We start from the raw sequence: 20084 nt of genomic DNA on the forward strand, positions 1-20084 counted from the left end.
ATACCAACAGCCTCTGGTTTCATCTGAGTAAGATGAGAGATTGGGAGCGTTTTGGTACGGAAGTAGATCTCCGCAAATTAAAGCAGCCAATCTACAAAACGTACGCTCCACGACAAAGACACATGAAACCAATCCAACTTTTTCAGGCGGATTCAGTCATTACTGGCGACTGTAACCTGAACGATCTTGCACCAACCTGTAAATGGAAGGAGGTGTACATGAGAGCTCGGCATCTGGACAGGAACTGGTCTGAGGGGCGTAACCAGGAGCACTGTCTTGTGTTGTATGAATTGTATTCTCGGGAAACATTTTGTGTAGCAAGTGATGACAAGACATTCGGAGCTGGTGATGGTTTTGGATATGTACGACTTTGGGATTTGAGTAGCGGATGCATGCTACATAAGATTCAACCCTCTAAATTAATCAGACCACCACGACCATTCTTTGACGACAGTAAGGAATACATGGGTGCTGTATTTAAAATCATAATGATGAACCATTTGGGACTTGCTGCCTTCGTGGGAGGCGTTCTGATATTTGAAGTCAGCACTGGCAATGTCTTGAAACTGATCCGGGGCACGGCGAGTGACTTTGATAGATATTTACCTACTGGTCTGTATCTGGAAGAAGAAAAGGTCATTGTCTCATACAGGCTTGACTGGACAGGAAATTTGGAAGAGGGTATTCCTGTGCACATTTGGGATATCAGTGGCTTGGTCGATGGTGGAGATAATGTTGCATGTACAGAGACCAAACTTTCCACTGATAGCTTAAATGTGTCCATAGGGGACGAAATGGAATGTTTTGCTTGCCATGGGCACTGGGTTATCACGTCCTTTGAAGATGAGACTGCATTCATACTGTGGGATACCAGAAGTTCTAAGCATGTAAGGATGTACAGGGGACACAAAAGCGAGGTTCGCTGTGGCCATCTTGATGAAAATACTATTATAACTGGTGACCGTGTTGGTAAGATTAGAGTGTGGACAACCGGATCTGGTGTTTGTATGAAAATATTTTCACTGTCAAAACCATGCCATGCCATCCGCATGGTACTATTCACTGACAGAACGATCGTAGCCGCTAACAAAAACGAAATTGCTTTCTGGACTCGAGATGGCATACTACTGAAGAAGCACCATTTGCCAAATGAGCAGTATACCTTAACTGGCAAAATGCAAGGCAATAGACTTTTCACGTTCGACCCAAATTCGGATGACAAATTGATCTTTGTCTGGGACTTATCAACAGGTAAACCTCTTTATCACAAGATAATCTCGTGCGGCCCGCCTTGCATTACACATATGGATGACATAAAAATTGTTATTCCTACGTATTTTAGCAGTTGTGTTTCTATTTTTCATCACCTGTAACTGTCGGTAGCATGACGACTGTAGACGATAATTAATAAATGGAGATTTTGTTTGCGAAATCTGAAGTGGCCACATTCGTAGAATTTGCCCACTCGACTCATGTGCATCACAGAGAAACCTGTCAGAAGTGTGGTATTGTTACACGGCGGTGAAGGCATCTTGCTCGTAAGATAGACTTATTAGCATTACGGATTTTGTGGAAAACAGTATATTAAATATACCCTGTGTTCTGTGGCGTTTTGCAGACAGGCATCCTTGGAGCAAATGTGGCATGTTGTTTTGCCCACAAAATAATGTCAACACTTTCAAACATCATATTTCAAGAGATTGTCATTAGGGTCGAATATAACCGTTTACTGAAAGTTTCTATTACGTAACCATTCAGCCACCGATGGCCGGTCAAGTTTAATTCCGAAGAAAGGCCATAAACCCTTTTTATCCAATTGCAGGCGCGGATCCAGAGGGGGTTTGGGGGGTCAACCCCCCCCCCCCCCCTTGCGAAAATTCCTGGATCCGCGCCTGAATTGGTTTTGGATTACCGGTTTGCTAATACCCTAGTATAATGTAAATGTGGACACTTGCTGCTTCATTTATCATTGTTGCTTTACCATGCAACGAATGCTAACTGAATTATTGTCTTCCATTAAAGAGCGAAATTCAATTTGATATTCCAATGAACCAAGCATTAGAAGAGTATGTTCTACTTGTGAAACAAATACAAATACAGACAAAAGGGCGTAAGCATACACGTGCCACAACATCTTATGTTAAATGGAATGGAGTTTGGCCGCCACCGGAACTTTAGGAAGAACGGGTTTGTGCGAGTAAAGTTGAGGAAATAACCCGTTGATATTAATTTCTTGTTGGAAAATTCCGAAATTATTTCAACAAAGTTGCCGCCGTTGGAGCATTGTTTGATTCGCCCTCTCAATAAGGGGACGGATTTCTGTTGACAAATTAAAGCTTACTTTGATCCGCTCTCTCAATAAGGGGGCGGAATTCTTGTGACAATTTAGACCATTCTTGGTTCGCCCTTCTATTAAGAAAGCAGATTTTCTGTTGACAATTCAGAGCTTACTTTGATTTGCCTTCTCAATAAGGGGACGGATTTCTTAAGACTATGTTCAGCTTTTTTACAGCTTATTTACATAAATAAAAGAGTTTTCTATTAACTAGTGCGTTTGTGTGTGAATATAATATTGTCAGAGCTTACTTTGATTTGCCTTCTCAATAAGGGGACGGATTTCTTAAGACTATGTTCAGCTTTTTTACAGCTTATTTACATAAATAAAAGAGTTTTCTATTAACTAGTGCGTTTGTGTGTGAATATAATATTGGTAAATTGTATATAATACATATTTCTTGACACTGTATGTTTCTGACCAAAAACGCCCACTGAGATTCCAACTCGGATCACTTGATTAGAAGTCAGGACTACTTCCAACCAGTCCACGAATCAGCTGCCAATCGTCGGTGATTTAAACACCATTATTCCTTGTCATATAATTTTTCTCTAAAGCCCTGGACATCATGAATATGCATAACGCGGAGAGTGCGCCCTCTTTGATAGTGTCCGATCTCGTTTGGGACAAACATTTCGCGGTCGGGGAGCCAGCCAGCCAGTCAGACAGACAGTCAGCCAGGCGCCGGACGATAAAAGACACAGGCCAAAGTACGCGCTACTCACTACTGAATATAGTCAGCGCTCTGTTGTAGATTTGTATTATTTCGTGTGGACTTTGAATTCGAGACTGGACTTTGTATTGAGGTGTGACTTTACAATTATCATGTAAAGCTGAAAATAAAATGAAGTTGTGTTCCAGAAAATAATCAATTTGGCGCGGGAATTGCATGTTTCTTTCACATATGAATAAGAAGGAATTAGTTTCCCAGGGTGAGTTGAGCTTTTTGTCATTATTTCCAGCTAACCAGCGGTAGGCGTGTGGTATTAAAAATCAGACTGGATCAGTGTGTGAGATCTCCACTGACTAACGTTAGTAAGTGTTCAGCATTTAAATAATCATAATTTTCAGTCATGTATTTAGCTGTTCTTGTATGTGAGACCATTCCACGTATGTCTTGGACTTGCGTGTGCCTGAGTATTGCGTGTATTTATCTTGGACATGATTCAGTTTTGTGATGAGATTAAACAGCCAGGAAGTCACGATATCCAATCAATTGATGCAACTGCCACAATCATTCTACTAGGAGACTTTAATGATCTCCAAACTAACACCATTGAGAGCAATTTACATATGGAACAGGTGATCAATTTTCCTACTCGGCACAATGCAATACTGGATAAGATGTTTACCAACCATCCCACGTTTTTTTACTGAACCCAAACGACTATCACCAATTGGACGTAGTGACCACTGCTGGTTTCTCATCAATCCAGTGACTGAATATCCACCGGTGAAGCCTACTTCCACCTACAGGCGCCCCTACCGAGACTCTTCAGTAAGGTCCTTCGGGCGATGGGTGACTGGCTGTAATTGGGACAGCATTACTTCAAACCAGTCAGCTGATGCCATGCTCAGGGATTTTTCATCTACCATCAATGACGCCTATGAGGAACATTTTCCTGAAGTCCGTTCAGTATTGCGACTTAAGGACAAGCCATGGATGACTATACAAATTAAACGACTTATCAGAAACCGCCAGGAAGCTTTTACTCGGGGTGATCAGAGGGAATGGTGTATGCTGCGCAACAAAGTGAATCAACTCATAATCAAAGCTAAAAGAAAGTTCTACGCGGACTCTGTGTACAACCTCAGGAACAGTCAGCCAGCTAAATGGCACAAACACATACAGAGGATGTGTCATCTTAAATCCAAACCATCTACTATTCCCGGAGCTACATTGAATCCTAGAGGAACAGTTGAAGCTATTAACAATCAATTTGCCGAAATATGCAATCAGCTACCAGCTTTAGCGCTTGAAAGTCTTCCTGCATACCTGCCAGCAGAAACACCACCTCCAGTAATTTATCAAGGGCAGGTTCTGAAAGCACTTCAAAAACTGAAATCCTCCAAGGCTGGTCATCCTTCGGACTTACCTATCAGACTGATAAAAGAATTCGCTCCCGAATTTGCCCTTCCACTTACATGTGTATTCAATTCTTGCCTGAGGGAGGGTAATTTCCCTGAATTGTGGAAGACTGCCACTATCATACCAGTTCCTAAAACTAAACATGTTTTGTCTTTTGATCAACTGAGGCCCATCTCCTTGACACCGGTGTTAGCTCGAATTTTTGAATCTTTTATTGCCAAATGCATTATTAATGATATTTCTGTGAAACTTGATCCAAAACAATACGGTAACATTAAGGGCAGCTCTACCACTCATTACCTGGTGGATATGTTAAATTCTGTATACGAGGGACTTGACAAACCTAATCAGTATGCTTACCTTGCTGCGATTGACTTCACAAAAGCCTTTGATCTTGTTAATAATAATATCATTATCAAGAAACTTATCAACCTTGGAGTTAGACGTTCAATTATTCCAATTGTCTGCAGCTTCCTTTCCAATCGCACCCAAAATACCAAACTCGGTAATCACACTTCCTCTGTCAAAACCATTGATTGTGGCGTTCCGCAAGGAACTAAGTTAGGCCCTATATTATTTCTGGTCCTAGTTAACGATGCTGCCATTGGAAGCCATAGACGTTGGAAATACGTGGACGACCTGACCCTCGGGGATATAGTTAAATATGGTGAAAATGCTCAACTTCAATCCCATCTTGATGAACTTTCAGAATGGTCCAAAGATAATGGTGTTCTCCCCAAACCTGCTAAATGTCAAGTAATGAAGATCTGTTTCCTACGACGAGTTACACCTAACCCAATCTTTACTCTTAATGACATATCCCTAAACAAGGTTAATCACATGAAACTTTTGGGAGTCACGATTCAGAGTGATCTCAAATGGGACATTCATGTTGCTGATATTGTCTCTAGAGCCTCTATAAGATTGTTTACATTGTGTATCTTAAAGAAATATGACGCTCCCTTGGCTGACTTAGTTTCGGTCTTCATATGCTACATCAGACCAGTTTTAGAGTATGCCAAGTCTGGCATACCTCGATTAGTAAACAACTGGCTTATAGAATTGAAAATGTACAAAAACGTGCTTGTCGCATTATGTTAGGCTCTCATCAGTATCACAGTTATTCCAATGCTTTGGACGTTCTAGGTATTTCTAGCCTTGAAACTAGGAGAGACACCTTACTGTATAACTTTGGCACAAAACTATTACATTCCCCCAGATTTAGAAATATGCTCCCCCCTCTTAAATTGAATAACACCATTACCAGAATACTCAGAGACAGTTCCACGTCTACGCTAGTTGTACCCAAGTGCAAGACTGATAGGTACATGAAGTCTACAATTCCTGTCTTAGCTAAACTTTTGTAATTCTTAATTGTTTACAATGTAGGTGCAAGTGAGTATTTCTTATTAGACCATCTTCCCTGAATGATCTGTCTTCAATTTTGAATTTTTTAAAAAGGTTTTGTGCTGTATACATGATCCTATACTTTGTTGTAATTTTATGCTTCTACTCCTTTTAACTGCTATTTTACAATTTTTAATTCCTGTGAAGTGTAAACGTGGTTATATCAGCGACTCTTTTGTGGCCGCCTACCTCGTGTTTTTATATGAATAAACCAGAATAATAATAATAATAATAATAAAAAAAAAATCCTTCGGACATGTCGGACATGACTTTGTACCAAGATCGGGCTATAGGCCTATGCAATAACAAACCAGCACTTGTCTTGAAATAAAATTAATGATTTCCCCCTGGGGCCATATTCATGAAACCTTACTAAATTAGCAGCCAAATAGGCCTTAGTAGGATATTAAAATGCCTAGTAGTCTACTATGGAAACGACAACTAAATTGTTATTCATTAAACCTTACTAAGAACCTTGCTAACTAGTAACATACTAGAGGAATTTAGTTGCATACCTGAGTAACAGGAATTGGGTGCTTTGGATGGAGTGGGCATGTATGAAATGTAATGACAACAGATACAATAGTGTGACAGGTGTATTAGTCTAATCCATGTCCAGCACTTGCGTGGATTAGCACCAAAAAAAAGAAGGAAAAAAGTGACCACGATCCATATGTGGTATAGTGTACTGCAAGTAAGTGAATAACATCAAATTCTCCAACAATTGCATATGAAGTATAAAGGGCAAGGAAGGCAAATTGTTCTCAAGAAAAGTTCTAACTCTTTATGGCAGACAAGTATGAGGAATTAAAATATATTTTTGATGCTAAGCATAAGGATGCAAACACTAACAAGAAAAAGAAAGATGCACGGGCAGCTATTCTCAGCCAACACCGTGCAAGATTTCCACAGGTTGGAAGATCATTTGATGATTTAAAATTAGATTATCTAAATTAAAATCAGAGTCAAGAGAATACCTGTCAAGTATGAGAAAGTCCAAGAAAGCAACCGGAGGGGGAAAACCACCTAAAAAGCCAAGTCTGGCACAACAAAAAATGATGTAGTTGCTAACTAATGACTTGGAGTTGCCCTGGATCTTCACTAACTTTAGTAAGAAACTTAGAATGTAACTAGCATTAGCAATGTTTCATGAATATCAATTAGTTTCCAACTAGGCTTAGTAAGCAACTACATGCCTATTAAGTAACCAACTAGGCTTAGTAGGGTTTCATGAATATGGCCCCTGGTGTCTCTGGTCTCTCCTCGGATCATCGCAAAGCAAATTGTATATGAATATTGAAACCTTGCGTGTAGACTGATTTGTTGAATAAATTCATTACATTTCTTTCTCATTGCATGATTCCCACATCTTTTAAAATGACATCAGCACAAGGAGATACTCGCACGAACCACGTCGAAAATCTCTGTTCAACCATACACGTGCTCTCTGGATCCTGTCGACTACTTGTCCAGTGAGATCATCGTGTGACGAGATGGGGCAAGCGGCTGGGAAGAAGTCTACTTCGACTACAACGACTTCAGCACCAGGAGATTACACATTCGAGTGATGACATGGACGTTGTCTGTCAACCTGAATCATCCACATGCTCTCTGGATCCTGTCGACTACTTGCCAAATGAGATCCTATGGAAGATGTTTGGTTTTCTGTCGGTAAAAGACTTATGTCACCTGGCTGTATGCGGCAAGGCATGGAGGAACGTAACCAACACCAACAGCCTGTGGCTTCATCTTTGTAAGCTGAGAGATTGGGAGCGTTTTGGTACGGAAGTAGATCTCCGCAAAGAGAAGCCAATCCACTCTACAGAGACCAGGAAATGGGGTTCCATTCCAACCTTTCAGGCTGATTCGGTCATTACTGTTGACTGTAACTTGAAGGATCTTGCACCAACCTGTGAATGGAAGGAGGTGTACATGAGAGCTCGGCATCTGGACAAGAACTGGGCTAAGGGGCGTTACCGAGAGCACCTGCATGTGTTGTCTGAACTAAGTGATAGGAAAACAAGTTGTATGGCAAGTGATGGCAGGACATTCGCGGCTGGTGATGAGCTTGGGTTCGTGCGGCTTTGGGATTTGAATAGTGGACGTTTTCTGCGGAAGATTCAACCCTCTAAATTAAACAGCTCACAACGGCCAATGTATGACGTCCGTGACAGTCAGATAAAGCAAATGGCTCTGAGGGATAACGTTGGAGTTGCTGTATTCATGGGAGGCATTCTGGTATTTGAGGGCAGCACAGGCAATGTTATGAAACTGATCCAGGGAAAGGAGAGTGACTTCGATAGATATAAGCCATATGACTCACATTTTGAAGAAAACAAAATCATAGTCACTTATCGGTGGAACAATAACTTTCTCCCTATACACATTTGGGATATCAGTGATTTGGTTCAGGATGTAGATAATGGTGCATGTGTGGAAACCATACTGCAAACGTCAGAATATAATCTTCAAGGATATGCATCCTGGCACTTTTTGGGTTGCTATGGACACTACGTTATCACGAGCCAGTCTACCGAATTCCTCCTTTGGGATACAACACCGCCTAAACTTGTAAGGACATACAAGGGACACAGAGGCAGTGTTTTATGCGGCCATCTTCGTGAAAACACTATTGTGACTGGTGATACAATTGGCGAGATTAAAGTGTGGACAACTGCATCTGAGGTTTGCCTGAACACACTGTCCACAGGCCCAGAACGCCAGCGTTTTATCCGCATGCTTCAGTTTACTGATAAAGTTATTGTTGCCAACGCTAATTTCGGAATTGTATTCTGGAGACGCAATGGCAAACTACATGTACATGAACCGAAAAGGCATGGTTTAGCAATGAAATTAGGCCTACAAGCACAATGCATGGCAATAGACTTGTCACTCACCGATTTGACACTTACCAAGCGACGCCGATTCGAGTCCTGGAGTTATCAACTGGTAAACTTCTTTATGATCACAAGGGATTCAAACTTGGTCCGACGAAGGTAGTACACACGGATGACACCAAAATTGTTATTCATTTGTGTGGTAGCAATCTTGTTAAAATTATTCATTACTGGTAGGAACATGACAACGTTCCATCAGGATCAAATATACACTGAGGTTCTGTTTCTCTTCTTGGTATAGGCACAGGGTGTATCCAAAATCCATTTGATTATTGATTACAATTTTAATTTTAGTCAGTTTTGTTGGTTCTATTTGTATATATTTTTTATTCTTACATATCCTTTTAATAATACATTTGTATGCATGATTTTCAATTACTTCTCTTTTTAGTGTCATTTTAGTTTAGTTTGTTTGACTATTGTTTTAACTGTTTCAGTTCTTATTCATTCATCCAAATGTCATCTTCTGTCCTGTTTGATATTTTCATGCATGCTTGATCGTGATGGCTATATATCTATTTATGTTATGGCATAGTTTTTGGTTGTTTTTGTATCTTGCTTGTTTATTTGATCTTATCTTGTTTGATAGATTTTTGTTCGACGTGTTCTTAATATTTATCCCTTCGTTTAGAAATGGGGTTGTTTCTTGATTTATATATTTTAAGGTATTTTGTGGTTGCTATATTTAAATATTCATATGTTTTGTTTTTTGTTTTGTTTTTTTTGTTCTTGATTTTATCTCTTAACTCCATTGTGCTTGTTTGGGTGTTTGTTTGTTAATTTGTTTGTTTATTATTATTATTATTATTTTTATATTTATTTTTATTTATATTTATTTATTTTTTTATGTTAAATTATAACAATTTTCTTTTCTTTGTGCTAATAGATTTGGTACTGTTACTTACGTAAATTATTGCTTTTTATATATTACTTTTATATATTTAAAAAGAAACTTTTTTAATATTGTTATTTTATTATTTGAGAATTTTTGTTTTGTTTAATGTTTTTATTGGTTTCATTCAATAACATATTTATGATGTAATCAGGGCCCTTAAGAATAGCAGTTTGAGTAACTGAAAAGGCCACCCTGTTGAAATAAAACTATATTATTATTATACTTATAAACAATGAGTTTATAAAACGTATGGTGCACGTACACCATCAAAGTGGCTCCATGGTCTTCAAGGGTAGTCAATTTGCTTCCCGCATTCTAGTTCGCATCTTTTCCGTCATGGATGACCGAACACCCTTGATGTAAAAGAAAAGGCGATTATCTTTACTCCATTGGAATCGGATTGCCATTTGCAGATACGCCCTTTATAATGTAAATTTGTTTCGTTTATATGTTTGTCTGACCACATACAGGTACAATGTGAGTCAAAAAGGGAGCTACCTGGATTAATTATATTTGATACATCAATGAAGGAAACATTAAACGAGCAAGTTCTTCCAATTGTGGAACAAAATGCTAAATGTTTTGAAGCTTTTGCTCAGCAAGAGAACCAGAGACTGCACACAGACATTGAGATTGCAATAATTTGAGTGAAGATTGATTTTTTAAATGATGATGGTGATATTTTGTCTGTTGTCCTTTGCAAGTTGTCATTCAATCATGCAGGTAGGAAATACCCCATGATTCGTCTTGTATGTATTACTGATTGTGCATTGGAAAAAAATGGTGGACCATGAGCTAAATTTTGTGGCAATCTATTTAAACAGAAATAACTTTTGATTGCAGTGTAATGTGAATTTTTCACAGTTACGTTAAGGAGAAAGGACGAGGAACTGTAGATTCGTGCTAAGAATGACGAGGCGAAGCCAAGTCCATTCTTAGCACGAATCTACAGTTCCTCGTCCATTCTCCTTAACTTAACTTGTACTTATTCCTAAACAAGTGAAGCTGTTAAAGGAGCATGACGATGATTGGATTCTGGAAGGTCACCTGAGGTCAAGTATGACATTTTCAATCTGATCATTTTCATGGCCCAAAGACCAATTACGTAGACTTGGGTCACATGCGTGGGCGTGGCCAGGACTTTTTTTCTAGAGGAGGACACAACTCTCAAAATCATTGTACTTTCTGTAGCATATTCTTCAATTTATCGGGGTTTTTTTCGGGGATGGGCTGGGGGACACCCCTGCGGACGCCAATGTTGTTAAATATGCATTGACTTCGCGCCTCGTGTGCTTCCTTTCCCCTTTTCCCCATTCCATGCGAAGTTTCTTGCTTTAGTCACTATTTTTTTAATGAAATGGAGCAAGCCACTTAAAAAAACAATAATAATAATTACCTTTTCTAAACCCGATTACTTAAATTTAATGACGAAGTTATTAATGTGTGTGCCTACTTATGCGTATCATGTAATAACATATAGGCCCATACCTATCAATGAGTACGGCCCGGCGCAGGGGTATATGCGCACATTATTTCAACGCTGATAGAGCAAACATAGCAGTTGATCTTATTCCCCGAATCAACCAACCGCTTTTCAGTTAGCTGATCCAATGTGTACAGAGACATCTGGGGCCGAATTAAAGACCTGCATTATTTTTACGAAACGTCTGTTTTTGTTGTCTGATTATCGGAACATAAACGTGGTGTCATTGTCAATTGCAATTATTCAACGCACTGCTCATAATAGTATCTTCAGGCACATATAGGTCTACATGTATATGCTTTTAAGAACATTTTCTGACTGGTAAGGAAGTGTTTGCACTCAAGTTGCAGCAGTTCAATAAATTTTATTTTTTTTATGTTCATGACATACACGCTCTTGCTGCAGATTGTCCTTCACAGAGAACCATTGTAACAGTTGAGGTCACAAGCGGCCATGCAGGATGACGCAGCCATGCATGCACGTACGCTGTGGTCACAAGGGTGCACATCGGTAAATAGGCCTAAACCCATCCGCCGAGCTCATGAATAAAAGTTATACCCTCAAAATATTCTATATTAGAGAGTTCTGAGAGCCATACAATTGCGGAATTGAAGAGATATGACGAAGAATCTTTGGCCCGGACTTGGGGCTTCCAATTCTGAGCATTTTGGATGCTATTGGGCTCGAAAGCGGTGCTATTTTGCTTTGTAGTTGGAGGTATAGTTTTTCAAGATGGCTTCCTTTTTACTTTGGGGAAAATAGGGGTTGTCTTCTTTGGGTGAGAATTTCTCGAAAAGTCAATGGTCAACCCACAAAAAAATGAAAAGAAAAATGAAAGATGACATGTTGATCAACATTTTTCTGTGCAGCTTAAATACCTGTAAGAGTTTTGAGTATTTTAAAAAGAATTTTGAAGTATGGGCATTTAGCGCTGCACCCACAAGGTCACAGCTGCATACCGCCCTCAATAGCTACTTGGTTGAGAACGAAACCTATAGTCAGCACCCTGTTGTGCATTTGTATTATTTTGTTGTGTCTTTGAATTCGTGACCAGACTTCACATTGAGGAACGGAGGTGAGCAATAATCACGTTCCCCGACGGGCCGAAAATTTCAATGATTTGCCAGAGAGGCATGTTTCTTTCACATCGGAATGAGAAGGAATTAGTTTGCCAGGGTGAGTTGAGATTTTTGTCAAAAATTTATTTTCACGTTACCGACATCAGACTAGTCTATCGCCACCATCTACTCAGTCTCAGCTCATCTGATGCCTGAACAGGAAACAGGTCAACTCGTTCGCGAACCAACTCGTACGCGAGACAACTCGTACGCGGATTGGTCAACTCGTACGCGAGACAACTCGTACGCGAACCAACTCGTACGCGTTCCAACTCGTACGCGAGCCAACTCGTACGCGAACCAACTCGTACGCGAACCAACTCGTACGCGGGCCGAAATAGGAGTGGTTTCGAGGATTGGGTTGGCATGGTTGGGAATAGCCCCACTAGTGTGGCGGTCGGTATGCTGCGCTGAACCTAAGGCCACACACTGCGGTCCGCGCATTACTGAGGACGTTTTCATAAAATTTGCAGGGAATTTCTTACATATGGTTGTATTCTACGATGTCCCATCTATCACTTCTGGGATGCTTAGGTGTAATGATGTTCAATTTTCCGAGATATTCTTGAATCTTTCTGGAGCCCATATGCACTCGTGAAACGTCTGGTGATGGCAGCCATTTTGAATGTGACAAGAGATGACCTCAAGCTGTGACGTCGCGCTTATGCAAATTGCTTGTTGAGCGAGGGCGCGAGTTGCAAATGCGACGGCTGTTTCCTGTGCCGTAGATCCTGAATAGAGATCAGTGCACGTGGCCCCCAGACGATAAATGCATGGTACAGGAAACAGCCGTCGCATTTACAACTTGCGCCCTCGCTCGACAAGCAATTTGCATAAACGCGACGTCACAGCTTGAGGTCATCTCTTGTCACATTCTAAATGGCTGCCTTCACCGGACGTTTCACGAGTGCATATGGGCTCCAGAAAGATTCAAGAATATCTCGGAAAATTGAACATCATTACACCTAAGCATCCCAGAAGTGATAGATGGGACATGGTAGAATACAACCATATGTAAGAAATTCCCTGCAAGTTTTATGAAAACGTCCTCAGTAGTGCGCGGACCACGGTGTGTGGCCTTAGGTTCAGCGCAGCATACCGACGGCCACACTAGTGGGGCTAGGTTGGGAAGAATTTGGGAAGAGTGTGACGAAAGAATCGGGTAGTCCGTAGTTTAGTGTGTGACCGTTGTGTGTGATTGGGAGTGAACCCGTGAATGATGATAATAAAGTAACTGATTTTTGTAGTTAGACGAGTGTTGTATCGTTTTGTGCATACCTGTAGCCTTGTCACATCAAATTTAATTCCATAAATTAATGCAACGATGTACCAGTTGCATTTTTCGGTTTTTTTTTAATCAATGTACCTGTCAGTCAATTAATTGCCACCATTGTCAAACTGACCCAATAGCAACGCTCTGGACTACCATGGATCTGTTCTCGCGGTTCGGTGTCCTAAAAGAACCGGCGGGTTTCAAACCATTGATCAATTGAAAAGCAGACACGCGGGGACATCCGTAGGCCTAGCAATTTCTATTTACAACTGAAATGCTTGGTATAACCATGGAGATATAACACATAACACATCAGGGTTCGAAATTAGCGGTATAGCCCGCTAACCAAATGCTTGTCAAAACAGCGGCGGCCGGGGCTAGACAAACTATTCCTTAACCAGGCCGGCGTGCGAGTGAACAATTATTGGGATACGGCAAAGATCAACGAACAGAGAGAGAAAAAATTCATAAAATTCAAAAAGGAAACCCCTTTAATTTGTGTCTAATTATCAACTGTTTTAAAGGGTTAAATTATCTGATCTGTTAATCAAAAACACCGACAAAATTCCCTCAGAATTGCGCTTGAAAATACGCCATTTTGTATCTGAGATAAGAAAAAAATGCGGGCTAGTAGAAATGCCCGTGGGCCAGTAGCCCGGCAGAAAAGGTAAAATTATGCTGACTGTACCGTACCGAACCTAATTTCGTCTGTCCATGTGAGCCAAACTAATAGTCTTAACTCACGCGTACGAGTTGGTCCGCGTACGAGTTGGTCCGCGTAGGAATCGGTTCGCGTATGAATTGTACCGCGTACGAGTTGGTCGCGTACGAGTTGGTTCGCGTACGAGTTGACCTGTATTCCCTGAACATTAGGGAATTTTCTTTGCATCGGGGGTCAGACAAGTCGACCGTTGAGACAACTCCACTCGGGACAAGTCGACCGTTGAGACAACTCGACCGTTGGGACAACTCGAACGTATGTGTGATAAATGGAAAGACAAGTCGGGAAAGATTTCCATATACAAAGTTCACTAATTTTCCTCTGTATTGACTAACAAGCCCCACGATAGCGATAACATGTCATCAAAGTCAATTTGAGCAGTGAGAAAATACAAGCATTTTCTTAGAAAACACTTAGCATGCTTAGAATTTTTCAGTCCAATCTCATAGGGTTTGTACACAGGGTGTTGAGTGAACTTCGTATATGGAAATCTTTTCACAAGTCAACCGTTGAGACAAGTCGCCTCGCATGTTTTGGGCTAGCCCTAGCCCCACTAGTGTGGCCGTCGGTATGCTGCGCTGAACCTCTGGCCACACACCGTGGTACCGCACGCTACTGAGGACGAAGTTTTCATTAAATCTGTGGTCCATTTCTTACATTTTCAGTTTCTTACTTTCTTATGGTTGTATTCTATGATGTCTCACCTATCACTTCTGGGATGCTTAGGTCTAATGAAGTTCCATTTTCCGAGATATTCTTCAATGCAAATTGCTTGTTGAGCACGCGAGGGCGCGAGTTGCAAATGCGACGGCTCTTTCCTGTGCCGTTGATCCTGAATAGAGATCGGTGCACGTGGCCCGCTGACGATAAATGCATGGTACAGGAAACAGCTGTCGCATTTGCAACTCGCGCCCTCGCGCGCTCGACAAGCAATTTGCATAAACGCGACGTCACAGCTTGAGGTCATCTCTTGTCCCATTCAAAATGGCTGCCATCACCAGACGTTTCACCAGACCCTTCACGAGCGCATATGGGCTCCAGAAAGATTGAAGAATATCTCGGAAAATGGAACATCATTAGACCTAAGCATCCCAGAAGTGATAGGTGAGACATCATAAAATACAACCATAAGAAAATAAGAAACTGAGAATGTAAGAAACGGACCGCAGATTTTATGAAAACTTCGTCCTCAGTAGCACGCGGTACCACGGTGTGTGGCCAGAGGTTCAGCGCAGCATACCGACGGCCACACTAGTGGGGCTAGTTTTGGGCTAGACCCGTGAACGTGGCGTTGTATACAACGCCACGTTGTTGTGTATTTTAAAACCTAGCGAAATCGATCCGACATACATAATTCCGTATGGGTGTTGAGTACTCACCTAGAATTTAGTAGAAATCTAAATTTGCCCGTCCGATTGTTTAGGCTGTGTAATTTCGACGAAATTTGCCCATCAGTAAAGACCCATACGAACGTGTAGAAATTTCATTTTAACCCGACAAGTGACCCTGACAAATGACCCCGGACGAGTCGCTTGGACAAATTGACGGCTGTTTCATGTCGCAACCCCGAAAAAAAAAAACCCGCACCCGATTGGCTGCTTGGCTCATCTCGTGTACGTGTGCGCACACGCACATGGGCGCCCGCGCCGCCTGCGTGCGGTGCGGTGAGAGAGGAAAGGACTTGAAACTTGTCTAAAACGATGTCTCTTTTAGCTGCGACAGTAAACAGCCGTCGAATTATACGAAGGACGGTACAATAAAATGCAATGTGCATGCGTCACTTGGGAGAAAATGGCAGCTAGCAGGACTTCATAAACAGGGGCCAGAATTTTCCTCAAAGTTCGTCAAATGCAAGTTTTGGTGTACAAACAGATTTCAAGACAGCTTCATATGTGAGTACTTATTACATTTGCAAAATAGTGTGTGTAATGGAGGGAGTCAGAGGGACAATTTCGCCAGGTTCAGAAATACACAACAGCGTGGCGTAGTTTACAAGCGTAGTTTGCCGGACCTGTGCGCCCATTTGCCGGTCAACTTGTCCGTACCGTGCACGGTGACATCGTTTTTGCCAGCCCTGTGCGCCCATTTGCCGCAGCCGGTCGACCTGCCCACGTGCCGGGCCCAGCCCGGTCCTCGCAGGCGGGCAGGGCGCACCAGCCTGACGCGACGCCCTCTGTACATCGAGTATGCCCGCGCTGCACCCGTGATCGGTCTTGCCACAGATTGTGCAACTTTTTCTGCTCCACGTGTATTCATTTCCATTAAGTCGAGCAGTCTCAACGGTCGAGTTGTACCGAGTCGAGTTGTCTCAACGGTCAACCTGTCTCAACAGTCGACCTGTCTCAACGGTGGTATATTTAGATTTTTAGGGTGTTTTCTTGATTAAAGAAATCGCTGTTCTTCGGTTCAGCACTGCGTATTGCTGCACAACTCAATTTTATGTGCCTATTTGAATTAAATTTAAGGAGTTTTTACCCCAAATATTTCTACCCTGTAGTAAAAAGTGGATCATACCCACCTCCCACACTCGTAGGCCTATATCATTATGGATTATTCCAGGCATGTGACTGTATAGATGGTTACTATATTATGATATCAGGTTTTGCACTTCGACTTATATAAGTGATATTGATCTACATCAACCCACCACGAATTCCATCTTTTGAATAGTTTAATTACCACACCCGCTGCTACATGTGCATTATTCTCGGCCGAAGACGGGATTTTGATTATTTTCGTCTAAGTGCAGTCGGCATGCGCGCTATACCGACTGAACGTGAATACCGATTGAACGTGTAGTCTTGGGCCGAGACTATATACGTCAGATTCGGACCAGCCAATTTATCCCGCAAGCTCGATGACCGAGTGATAAGACGTCTGCACTAGAAAGCAGGAGGTCGTGGGTTCGAGTCCCACCGATTGATTTTTCTAACTTTCACTCGGGAGGTAACTCACTGACAGTGTTTATGCGTTGGTGAAAGGTACATCCTGATATCGAAGTAAGGGGCCATTCATGATTGAAAATTTGGATTTTTTTCCAAATTGTAGATGGGTGCATGGGTCAAGGTAAATAATTGAAAATTTAAATTCACTTGTCATTAAGGAAAAAAAGCAAAACAAAACTAGATCTTCTGACTTGCCTGTACTACGCGTGAGCGTTCCGATTTGCATTTCTTTTCCAACTTCGTCCCCATTTGCAGACAACGACCTCTGTACATTAAGTATAGCGCCCGCTAACGCTGCATGCGCATATAGCGCATAATGAACAAGTATGAATGCGGCATTCCCACGACGATAAAAGTGTCCGCCATCATGGATGTATGCGAAATACCGGCAGATCCAGCACACATTTTTGTTCCCGTAATGGAACGGTGTCCGAATTAACTACACAGTTTTACTATCTTTTGGTATTATGGCCTGGAAATACTATTTTAGATATGAATTTGGAATTCCCAAACAAGTTTTTAAGGGGAAACATTAGTTTGGGTGGTTAGAGATTATCTCCATAGCCCCCAAAATAAAATGTAACCCCTTTTTAAACCTATTGTGTAGTTCGACATTTATTTCAAACTGTGTGGTGGCAGGATGGAACTGTTTCTAAAAGTTCACTGCTGACGATGAACACCCAATGTTTTAGCACCGGACTGCAGTACACATACCTAATCCAACAATCAGCTGATGAAGTACAATGTCTCAGGCCACCAATGCAACAGGGGGAGCAGCTTCATCTAGCCGTCACTGCATTGGGCAGACAATGTGCATGGACATACATTGTGCATGAACACACATAGCCTACATGTGCATGTATTTGATCTTTAATGAAAAATCAATTTTCTTTTAAATCGAAAATAGGGGTAAAAAAAAGCCAAATTTAAAAATATTGAAAATTCTGACATGCGTGCACGCGCGTATGATGCGCGCGGCAGGAACATGCAGTGTGGCATAAGCCTTTTCGGAGTTCCAACTGCGCCTGTGACAACGCGCATTGTTTGTCTCAAATGGCCTTTGACATCATCGCGCCACTGACTTTACAAAAAGGCTGTTTGTGCATTGTGGGTACTGTCAAAGGGCATTTGAGACAAACAATGTGCGTTGTCTCAGGTTACGAATGCGCGGAGTTGGTACTCCGAAAAGGCTTTTGCCACACTGCATTTTCCTGCCGCGCGCATCATACGCGCGTGCACGCATGTCAGACTTTTGTGCACGCATGTCGGACATGAATCACAGCTGTGATTGGTCAGAATACCATGGGGCGGTGCTTACTGGATCGGTCCATTCTTTTTAAGAACCCACCAAAATCATCAATATTTTTCATATTGACTATTGTTCTGTTTCAAGTCCATCATTTGCTTTGTGAATGACTGCTGCATGGTATGAGGTATGCTTCATATCATTTGGGTTTAGATACTTCGCTCGTACCCCCCGCCCTGCAAACATGGCGCTGGGAAGGGCAGATGAGCTTCACAGAATCTTGTGAACGAAGTGGGGATGGGATTCTGGGTAATGTATCATGACCTATGTATATAAAGCATCTGGCTGCAGCTGTAGAACGCGGTTAGCCAATGTGCGCCTTGAAATACTATCCTAAAGGTTTGCCATAGAAACACCATACCGGATGTGATTTCGTTTTCATTGCGGACCATGTGGACAAATTTTGAGCGTCGAATGTCTGTGTATATGGAGATCAGTGGTCGAATGATACTGCATTTCGACCCTTCGTGAATTTGAAACGTTCGGAGCCTGACTCTAGCTGCCTGAGCAACCAACGGGATTTGGAAATTTACAAAACAGATAACTTTACAGATTTCGCATTTACGAATTAGAATGAAAGAGTGATGAATGGCTCAGTCTTAACGACCGTTTTAAACCTCGCAGGGTCTTGGCCGTGATGACGTGCCGGTCACAGGTCACGCAAAATCTATCCAATCAGAGCGTTAATTTGTCAGCCCTTCCCGCCGTCCTGTTTGCAAGGGGGGGGGGGGGGACGAGCGAATTTGGATACAACTGCGTATTTTGCAACACAATTGTGCAAGTCTAATATACAAATTGAACGCATGCGCATTAGTGTCACCAAACCAGCTAGTCGAAAGAAAATCATCACGAGTAAAGCTGTGATACTCGCGTGGCATGGACACAGTATAAAACACCCAGATAGAATAGGCCATGTAAACTTTCCATCCAACAATCCACCCACCCACACACCAACCCACCCACACACCAACCCACCCACCCACACACCAATCCTGCCCATTTACCCATCTACCCACCCACCCACCCACCCACCTACCCACCCACCTACCCACCTACATTTGTTCCCGACGCCTACGTCTAAATTATAGGTCCAACAGTAACAGCCTCTAAGGATAAACATGACGACATTGACTTTTTCAAACCTCGGCTTCGTTTCCGATTTGGCTTCATCGTATTTAGCCTGTATACGTTCCGATCAAATTTTAACAAAAATCGCTTGCTCCTTAACATCATACAGTCTGATATTTCTGTAAGAAAACCTTGACTAATTTTGACCTAAAATCTCAAAAGTTACGGACCCAATCATGGGCGTCGCCAGGATTTTTTCTAGAGGGGGGCAAAAAATTTTTTTGCCCAAAAATGCGTGTATTTCTCAACACATTCTCGATTTATCAGTTTAAGAGGGGGCAGGGACATTTTGCCCCCCCCCCCCCAACTCATTAAATTTACACCACTTTGTCGTCGCGCCTCTTTTTCTTTTTTTTTTTTTTTTTTTTTTTTCTTCCTTTTTTTTTTTTCTTCCTTTTTTTTTTTGCTTTTCCAGGGTGGGGGGGGGGGGGGGGGGGGGGCAAGTGCCCCCCCCTTGCCCCCCCCCCCTCGCGACGCCCATGGACCC

At 41.9% G+C, this 20084-nt stretch overlaps 1 protein-coding gene across 4 annotated transcripts in view; it reads left to right on the forward strand.

Annotated features, from left to right (window-relative positions):
* Window positions 1-11558: 11558 nt before the first annotated feature.
* Window positions 11559-20084, forward strand: part of LOC119746518 (probable E3 ubiquitin ligase complex SCF subunit sconB) — a 36876-nt gene continuing 28350 nt past the window's right edge. For 3 of the 4 annotated variants that reach the window (XM_038223496.1, XM_038223497.1, XM_038223495.1), the window contains exon 1: window positions 11559-11616. In XM_038223496.1, coding sequence (XP_038079424.1) covers window positions 11567-11616 — 50 coding nt within the window. In that variant the 5' untranslated portion in view covers window positions 11559-11566. Of the gene's footprint in view, window positions 11617-12139; window positions 12283-20084 lie in introns of those variants that run through there. The other variant, XM_038223498.1, reaches the window with a different exon arrangement.

Source organism: Patiria miniata, unplaced genomic scaffold (genome assembly GCF_015706575.1).
Source record: "Patiria miniata isolate m_02_andy unplaced genomic scaffold, ASM1570657v1 HiC_scaffold_7, whole genome shotgun sequence".
Taxonomy (NCBI): Eukaryota; Metazoa; Echinodermata; class Asteroidea; order Valvatida; family Asterinidae; genus Patiria; species Patiria miniata.